The 10,101-nt window shown below is 43.0% G+C and overlaps 1 protein-coding gene across 2 annotated transcripts in view; it reads right to left on the minus strand.

The window, feature by feature from the left end:
* COPB1 (COPI coat complex subunit beta 1) overlaps positions 1-9,171 on the minus strand; it is a 45,924-nt gene extending 36,753 nt beyond the window's left edge. Inside the window, exons 1-2 of one of the 2 annotated variants that reach the window (XM_039537205.1) lie at positions 8,890-9,171; positions 1,468-1,618 (exon numbers count right to left, since the gene is read on the minus strand). In XM_039537205.1, coding sequence (XP_039393139.1) covers positions 1,468-1,558 — 91 coding nt within the window. In that variant the 5' untranslated portion in view covers positions 1,559-1,618; positions 8,890-9,171. Of the gene's footprint in view, positions 1-1,467; positions 1,619-8,885 lie in introns of both variants that reach the window. The other variant, XM_039537204.1, reaches the window with a different exon arrangement.
* Positions 9,172-10,101: the final 930 nt, after the last annotated feature.

Genomic DNA, 10,101 nt, shown 5'->3' on the forward strand with positions numbered 1-10,101 from the left:
GGATTGGGTGCAGCCTCGTTACTGAGTCCATGTCCGGGGGGAAGAGGGAGGAGGGAGGGAAGCGCTGCATAGTGATCTCCCACCTCTGTGGAGCCAGTGGCGCATGCTCCTCAATGTCATACTGGAGCCTCCACATTTAACAAATAAAATTTGCAGAATTTTAAACTATTGTGTGCAAAAATTTTAATTTTTTGGCACAGAATGCCCTCAGGAGTAACCTCTGAGTTAGTAAGAATGCAATAGTGTTGGCAATATGTACTGAACTACAAAGCAGCAAAAACTTCAAGACTTTAGTATGTCAGTGCATTCCTTATTAAATCTACCTGGAGCATAAACACATAAATAGGAAAAGAGAGAGAGAAAAAGAGCGTTAACAGACACAAAAAGAGAGACTTGCTCAGATACAATAAAGATAAGAGCTATATGAATGACAGGTCATTAGTGGACAGTTACTACCAAAACACTGTAAACAGGAAATTTTCCCTCAGGTTTCAAAATCCAACATTAATCCAGCGAACCTAAATTCACAGATTACTGTATACATCAGTATTTAATTAGAAGAGATTGCTAGGGCCATCAGACATTTATTTTGCAACGGACAGACTTCCAACCCAACACATAAAAATGTAGGTACTCTTGAATTATCGGGAGGAAATGGTTGCTAGAGTACCACTGGCTTTGGAAATGTTAATTATTTCCAGTGGTTTTTGGAGGTATTCTCCTCTTTCCTTTCTCTGCTTTCAGAACGGTTTAAGTATTCCAACATGTGATGTGGTAGAACAGAATTTGCAACCAGGAACTCTCCTTGAAATCTGCATTGTAGGACTACTTTGACTCTCACTGACCTCAATAGGAAGTGCTATCTTTCTACATACATAAAATACAGAAAGGTATTAAGTTTTACCTTTTTATGCATGGGAGACAGTTTACTTAGTGGTTTGAATTTGTATTTGAGGGGCCAAAAAGAAGGCTTTACCATGAAGTAACCTCTATTTCCCATCCTCAAAAAGGTCTTAGGATACTTGAAACGTATTCAAGTCATAAAACAGAATGATAACTTTGCCCCAAGATTTCTTGCTTTTAAATTGTAAGGCATATTCTGATAGGTGCTTTAGATCCTATATTAACCAACTAGGGCCTCAATTCAGCAAGGTATTTAAGTGAGTGAGTAGCCCCATTGAACTCCCATGCTTAAGTACAGGTCTGTATCCTGACTACCTTTTTATTGGACTTAGAATAGTAATGTTATGGATAAAGGTTCAGTTTTTCAATTATCAAATTAAGTTTATTTAAACATATTACAGTTGTGTACTTTTTAAAATAACTATAAAAGCAATTAGTTTAAGAGAGATTGTTTTATATTTACAGTAAGTATTACATTAAAGGTTATCATATAATGAGAAAGAAAATCAAGAGTTAATTCAAGTAAAACTGAATCACTTGCTAGCCATAAAGTACATTACTTGCCTAGGTCATTTTTTAAGCTGATTTCAGATGGTGGTTCTGAATCCATTGGAACATTAATCAGTGTATAACATACATTCTCTGCGGCTGTCATTGTTCTTGGTTATAAATACTTTCTTAATAGAAGAACTACTTCCGACAAATATCAGGCACTCTAGAAAAAACAAAATGAAATTAATGGAATGTGTTAATAACTGCATAACAAACAGCACAAAAGTATGCTATTGCAATTTCTACAAAAATATTAAATATTTCTCTAAAAATTTGGATTTAAAGGACTTCTAAAGGAAATTATTCAAAACCTCTCCCCAAAGAGTGAGATCCCCTTTCACTTTATAAATGTTCTTATTAATACTGTGTATTAAAATGTTAAAACAAGTATGCAAAATCCTCAAATAAAAAGTAATATGCAAAAATCTAATGAACATGTGTACTACTTAGATACTAATGAACAAGTTTTATAGGGACAGATAGGGTTTAGTGAATTGAGTATAAGGCAGATCTATGAATGAAGAGTGCTGTAAGAGCAAAGTATTATAGTAAATAAAATAGTAACAAATACTATAGCCAAGATTATAAAATTTCCTTTAAAGATTAATTTAAACTGGAACAAGTGTAAAGAAGAACTACTTAAACAAGTTAATTTAGTTTAAACTGGAACAAATTGCTTAGGGCAGTTATGGAATCTCTGTCATTGGAGATTTTTAAGAACAGGTTAAACAAACAGCTGTCAGGAATGGTCTAGTTATTATGTACTCCAGCCATGAGTGCAGGGGACTGGACTAAATGATCTGTTGAAGTATCTTTCAGTCCCACACGTCTATGATCAATGGAATGAAGAGCCTGTCTTACAGACTGGAAGAGCCTGGCTTGTTTACTCTAGCAAAAAGGTGTCTGAAAGGTGTAGGATTGCTCGCTATAAATACATTAGAGGGGTAAGTACCAGGGAGAGTAAAGAGCTATTTAAGCTAAAGGAAAAATGTTGGCACAAGACTATTTGTATAAACTGGCCATGAACAAATCTAGGCTGGAAATTAGAAGGTTTCTAACCATCAGAGGGATGAAGTTCTGGAACAGCCTCCAAATACGAACTGTTTTGCAATATGGAAGCTCTCACTTGGGCTAAGCTAACTTGAGAGAAGCTAACTATGTCGCGAAACTATACCCTTAAGTTAGGAGAGTAAAACTTTTAATGTTTGTTATGTGTTCTGATTTTTGTGAAAGGCCTATTACATAATGCCTGTAATAACTGAGCATTTTTGGTGTAAGAAAAGTCATTTTCACTAGTTCTTATTAAGAACTCATATATAAAAAAAGTTTGAAACTTTACATAGCAATGTTTTAATTAGGAGATTTTTTTTTAATGAAAAAAATCTCACTTTTCCAATATTTTGTAACCACCTGTTCAATTAATTTCAAATTTAAGAATTCTCTGGGTAGAGATTATCCATGATAAATTTATGCAGAAAGTAGCTTTTTATTCTGGAAGTTGTATGTAAGTAATTCAGAATTGGTCTCAAAATGGAAATTGAAATATACCCTTTACTACGGAGTTTTGTGACTCTCTATTTTAATATTTATTAAGCATGCTATACAGTATGAAATTTTTAGCCACTAAAAAGTAGTAAACTTGATCATTTGAGCCCCAAAGCATAATATATCAGGAAGTTATAAATGTGTGAAAACAGGTGCGATCGAGTCAGAGTTTAAGGGCAGAAGGATCATTTAGTCTGACTTCCTATATTACAGGCCACCAATACTAACAAGCACTCGCACACTAATCCAGCAACTGAAATGAGATCAAAGAATTACAGTCCACAGGAGACTAGACTATATTATGTGTCACAGTCAGAAAATAGGAGGGACCAAGGAGCACTCAAGCCAACATGAAATCAGTCTTACTGTATGGAGCTGAAACCTGGAGGACAACCAAAACAACCACCAGGAAGATCCAGACCTTCATTAATAGCTGCCTCAGAAGGATTCTCCAGATCCGCTGGCCAGACACCATCAGTAACATCCACCTCTTGGAGAGGACCCGTCAACTCCCAGCAGAGGAAGAAATTAGAAGGAGAAGGTGGGGCTGGATAGGACATACACTACGCAAGCAGCCAACCAACATCACCAGACAGGCACTGCAGTGGAACCCCCAAGGCAAGCGGAAAAGAGGCCGCCCAAGAAATACCTGGCGACGCGACCTTCAGGTTGATAGCACAAAAATGGGCTATACCTGGAACCAGCTAGAGCGAATGGCCCAGGATAGAAGACTATGGAGATCTGTTGTTGGCGGCCCATACCCCGGTTGGGGTGACGGGCATGAATGAATGAATGAATGAAGGAGCACTCAAGGAAAATAAGGCCACTGCGAGAAACGTAATGAATTCTTTGCACAGGTCTTCACGACTGAGTAGGTGAGGGAGATTCCCAAACCCGAGCCATTCTTTTTAGGTGACAAATCTCAGGAACTGTCCCAGATTGAGGTATCAGAGGTGGTTTTGGAACAAACTGATTAAACAAACAGGAATAAGTCACCAGAACCAGATGGTATTCACCCAAGAGTTCTTAAGAAACTCAAAATTGCAGAACTACTAACTGTGATATGTAACTTATCATTCAAATCAGCTTCTGTGCCAGATGACTCGAGGATAACTAATGTGACGCCAATTTTTTAAAAAGGCTCCTGAGGTGATCCTGGTAGTTACAGGCTGGTAAGCCTAACTTGAGTACCAGGCAAATTGGTTGAAACTATAGTAAAGAACAGAATTTTCAGACACATAGATGAACACAATTTGTTGGGAAAGAGTCAACATGGTTTTTGTAAAGGGAAATCATGTCTCACCAATCTATTAGGATTCTCTAAGGTGGTCAACAAGTATGTGGACAAGAGTGATCCAGGGGATATAGTTTACTTAGATATTCAGGAAGCCTTTGACAAAGTCCCTCACCAAAGGCTCTTAAGCAAAGTAAGCTGTCATGGGATAAGAGGGAAGGCCCTCTCATGGATCCATAACTGATTTAAAGATAGGAAACAAACGGTAGGAATAAATAGTCAGTTTTCAGAATGGAGAGACATAAATAGTGGAGTCCCCCAGGGATCCGTCCTCGGATCAGTACTATTCAACATATTCATAAATGATCTGGAAAAATGGGTAAACAATGAAGTGGCAAAATTTGCAGATGATACAAAACTGCTAAAGATAGTTAAATTCAAAGCAGACTGCGAAGAGTTACAAAGGGATCTCTCAAAACTGGGTGACAACAACAAAATGGCACATGAAATTCAATGTTGATAAATATAAAGTAATGCACATTGGAAAACATAATCCTAGCTATACATATAAAATGATGGGGGTCTAAATTAGCTGTTACCACTCAAGAAAGAGATCTTGGAGTCTTTGTCGATAGTTCTCTGAAAACATCCACTCAATATGTAGCGGCAGTCCAAAAAGCTAACAGAATGTTGGGAATCATTAAGAAAGGGATATATAGTAAGATAGAAAATATCATATTGTCTCTATATAAATCCTGGTACATCCACATCTTGAATACTGAATGCAGATCTGGTCACTCCATCTCAAAAAAGATATTTTGGAATTGGAAAAGGTACAGAAAAGGGCAACAAAAATTGTTGGGAGTGTGGAACAGCTTCTATATGAGGAAAGATAAATAAGATTGGGACTTTTCAACTTAGTGTTATTCACTCCTCATCATAACACAAGAACTAGGGGTCACCAAATGAAATTAATAGGCAGTAGGTTAACAAACAAACAAAAGGGAAGTATTTCTTCACACAACGCACAATCAACCTTTGACAGAGGATGTTGTGAAGGCCAAGACTATAACAGGGTTCAAAAAAGAACTAGGTAAGTTCATGGAGGATAGGTCCACCAATGGCTATTAGCCAGGATGGGCAGGGATACAAAACTATGCTCTGAAGTGTCCCTAGCCTCTGATTGCCAGAAGCTGGGAATGGGCGACAGGGGATGAATCACTTGATGATTACCTGTTCTGTTCATTCCCTCTGAAGCATCTGGCATTGGCCACTGTCAGAAGACAGACTACTGGGCTAGATGGACCACTGGTCTGACCCTGTATGGCCATTCTTATGTCCTAATGGCAGGGAAATGGTTGAGATATACCCAGATAGTCCTAGCCAAGAGAGGCAGCACAGCCAGCAGAGACAGAGGGGAAGAGGCAGGGCCAGAGTCTCTCCACTTCTGGCCACGCTGCTCTACCCTCAGCCTCCAAAGCAGCTGCAGCTCCAGGGTTGACAGGCTACAGCCATGCTGCTTGGTCCCAAGCCCCAGAGCATGCTGCCGCCATGCCGCCCAGCCCAGCCTGCGGCCGCGCTGCCCAACCTGCCGGAGCAGCTCCAGCCAGGTCAGAGACATCCTCCCCTGGCCCTCCCCAGATAAGGTGGGAAGGGATGGGATGGGGAGAGTGTGGGGGTCCTGGGTTAGGTTACGTGGGGGTTGATCACAGGGATTACTCCCCTGACTCCCAGCTTCTCCCCCCCAAAAAATTTCCCCACCAGTTGCTGTCCTGACCCGTCTGGGTAAGCAGCCAGTGTGCCGGGACACTTTGTTTAAATAGGTTTTCCTCCGTGCCTGCAGATGCTTGAGGTAAACAAATCATCTCGGACCACCAGCCGCTTATCCTGATGGCCCGGAAGCCAAAGTTTGCTGACCCCTGAATTATAGGGTCAGCTTATGAACGGGTTATAAAAAATTTCCATTTTTTACTTATCCCTCTTGAGGGGGGTCGGCTTATGATTGAGTAGATACGGTAGGTTTATAACTTGTTTAAACTGATCAAATTCAACTACTCATTAAAAAACCCTACTATATGAGCATTCCTCCAGAACTCCAGAGCTCACCTGCTGGAACTTACTCATTTTGAGAAATTTGAAACATGGTGCTCATGGTCATCATAAGCTCCACAAAATATGCAGGCTTACAACTTCTACATGGTCTACAATGGCTCTGCTCACACCAGTTACAAGCCTGTAAATGTCTTCAGAATCATGTGAGGCTTCATAGAAGGTATAATCAGGTATCGTTGATCAGTGTATGTAAAACACTGCCAATATACAACATTTCATAAGTGCTGAAAATTCTTAAGAGTTGAGCTGTAAGAATCATAATTGTTGCATTTCTTGGTTTTATACATTTTAGGTTTTCAGTGTTAACATTGCATGGACACAGATTTTTGCATTTAACTCCTTTATTTTTAAAATGAGAACAAAGCTGCACACTATGGAGCTGTGCAATTCTCTTTTGCACAAGTCTGTTAACTACAACACTACATATCCTAAACTAGGGACTCTCAACCTTTCCAGACTACTGTACCTCTTTCAGGAGTCTGATTTGTCTTGTGTACCCCAAGTTTCACCTCACTTAAAAACCACTTGCTCACAAAATCAGACATAAAAATACAAAATTGTCACAGCACACTATTACTAAAAAATTGCTCACTTTTTCATTTTTACAATGTAATTATAAAATAAATCTATTGGAATATAAATATTGTACTTATATTTTGGTGTATAATATATAGAGCAGTATAAACAAGTCATTGTCTGTATGCAATTTTAGTATGTACAGATTTTGTTAGTGCTTTTTATGTAGCCTGTTGTAAAACTAGGCAAATATCTAGATCAGGGGTCGGCAACCTTTCAGAAGTGGTGTGCCGAGTCTTCATTTATTCACTTTAATTTAAGGTTTCGCATGCCGGTAATACATTTTAATGTTTTTTAGAAGGTCTCTCTCTATAAGTCTATATATCATATAACTAAACTAGTGGTGTATTGTAAAATAAACAAGGTTATCAAAATGTTTAAGAAGCCTCAGAGGGCTGTGGGCATATGATGAGTTGATGAACCCTCCCTGGAAGACCTCTGCATAACCCCAGTGATACATTCACCCCTGGTTGAGAACCATTGCCCTAAACCAGGGGTTCCCAAACTTGGTTCGCGGCTTGTTCAGGGTAAGCCCCTGGTGGGCCGCAAGATGCTTTGTTTACCTGAGCGTCCGCAGGTACAGCCACACACAACTCCCACTGGCCGCTGTGGGAAGTGGCACAGGCCACAAAGGGGGGCTCTGCTGCGCTCACGCCCTGGCAGGGAACTGCAAGCCACAGACACTGGGAGCTGACCTATAGATGCTCAGGTAAACAAAGCATGTTGCGGTCTGCCAGGGGCTTACCCTGAACTAGCTGCGAACCAAGTTTGGTAACCCCTGCCCTAAATCATTAGCCCTAGAACTATAGAGGTGCATAACTGTGTTTTTCAGCAACTTCACTTATTTAAAACTCACTGCTCTGAAGATACAGGATAAAAACATCAAGAATGCAAGGCAAAGTTACAATTCTCTTTTCATTTTTCCAAGTGACTATTCCTTGATGAGAACTAGCCACATAATTAGTTCAAAGTTTTCAAGTTCAGTCATTTTTATTTCACATTTTTCCTAATCTTTATGAATGGCTATTTAAAAAAAAAATTACCATGGCCCCAAACCTGCAAACTCATATGAACTCAATTTTAAGCATGTGCCATTGACTTCAATGGGAATGCTCCAGCACAAAGCTATTCAAATATATGTCTGCAAAATGAGACACTTAAATAGTAAATAGAAATAAAGGCTTATTTCATAATCTCCATTATAAATATCGATAGATATAACTTTTAATTTTGTTTCTATTCATATTGACTCCATAGATTTAACAATATTGCTAAATAACCATAACAAAAAACATAGGTTTAAGAACCCAGAAAGAAAACAAAAACATCAGCTGAATGGATCTTTGTTGAAACTTTCCACAAACAATTTTGACACAGAAAGTTTCAGGCCAAAGAGAATGAGAATTTTTAGAAAAGCTGAAAAGAAATCATAACAAAGTAAAGCTGCAACCTCACGCCCCAACCCTGCGCTGAGTTTTGGGCAGGCGGCCTCAGGTCCAGAGGGGCAAAGCCAATCGCAGGGTCGGGGGAAGCTTAAGTTTAAACCTCTCTGCATCACCTCCCCGGGAGCCTCCCCAGCGCTGCACCGACCCGGCCCGATGGGTCCGCGGCTGCCCCCACAGCTCACGAAACAAATCGGTGCAGACCGGGGAACAGGACCCGGGGGTCCCGGCTCCCCGCTCTGGCACCGGGCCGCGCTACCCGCTGACTCGGCGGCTGCACGGCGACCGTAACCCCCCGGGCCGCCGAGAGCAGGGACCGGCTCGGCTCGGCTCGGCTGCCCGCCCCGGGGATCCGCTCCTACCCCCGAGGCTGCGGCTCAGCCCAGACCGAGGCCGCTGGCCGCGAGGGACCCGGGGCCGCTGGCTCCGGAAGGGGGCGGGGGCCGCGGCCCTCACGGCGACAGGGGCCCAGCAGAGGCGTTCGCGCCCTCCACGCTCCGCAGCCGCCCTAGGCGCTGTACCTGCCTCCCGTGCTGCCCGCGGCAGGGCCCCTCCAGCCCCGGCTCTGCCCGCTGCTCCGCTGTGGCTGACGTGGAACCGCTCCCCACGACAGTGACGGACCACATCGGTAGTACGGCGGCCGCAGCAGGACACACCTCCTCCGTACGCAGCAATGCACAGAGGGGGGCTCCGCCGCGCTCATTCCCTGCGCGCGCACCCCGCGCGGGAGGGGAGGGGAGACTGGGTTCGGTGCGTTTGAATGGGCCAGTCCCAGCCCCGCGCGCCGCCCTCGCTCGCCGCGTGACTCCTGACCGTCCGAGCCGCCGGCCTAGGCACGAAGCAGCCACGTCACTGCGCCCGGGTGTCCTTGGGAGGGCTGGGTAGGGCGCGTTGCACGGGCAGGCGGCTGGTCGCGTGGTGGGGCCCGGCCGGTGCAGTGTAGGAACGTGCTACTGGCAGCAGCTACTGATATATTAGTTTGTAAGAAACTGCTACTGTAGAAAACTGCTGCCTGATGGAGCAGTTCTCGATTCACCCCCTTTGCACCCCTGTAAATAGCGGTCAGCAGAACGTTACGGCTAATACGGGCAGGGTGAAGGGCAGCGGCTTCAGCAGATGTTACTGAGCATACTCAGTTAATCTGCCCATACAAAAAAAGCCACTTTAATCAAATAAAAAAGCCTCTTTTGCCCCCCCCCAAGTACTTTGCTAAACACTGGTGTCTTAGTCCCACTTGGGTAACTGCTAGCCCCTGTGCCCCTGTCTGTGCCAAGTTTTGCCCTCTGACACCCTCTGCCAGCACCTCATTCCTGGGCTTAACTCCACCTCCTCCCCCCCCATCTCTGAATTTGCCATTTAACCCCTCTCCTAATGCTGCCTCCAGCTGCTTGACCCCCCTGACCAGTAAACTTCGACCCTGTGCTCAGACCCTGGCCACCCCCATGCTCCTAGTCATCCCCTTTGCCAATTTTTAACCCATCAAAAGCAGGCTGCAGAATCTTAGGGCTAATAAGGGCAGTGGCTTCAACAGATGAACTGAGCATGCTCAGTACACAGTGGCAGCACATTCCTCTGCAGAGCAATTTACTACACTACACCAGCTGCTAATGACATTTGTGTGTGGGCCTGAGTTTCTCTGCTGCAAATAGAGTGACCAGACGTCCCACTTTTATAGGACCAATCCTGATTTTTGGGTCTTTTCTTATATAGGCTCCTATTATCCCCCCACCTCCTCCT

The sequence above is a fragment of the Mauremys reevesii genome, linkage group 4 (genome assembly GCF_016161935.1).
Source record: "Mauremys reevesii isolate NIE-2019 linkage group 4, ASM1616193v1, whole genome shotgun sequence".
Taxonomy (NCBI): Eukaryota; Metazoa; Chordata; order Testudines; family Geoemydidae; genus Mauremys; species Mauremys reevesii.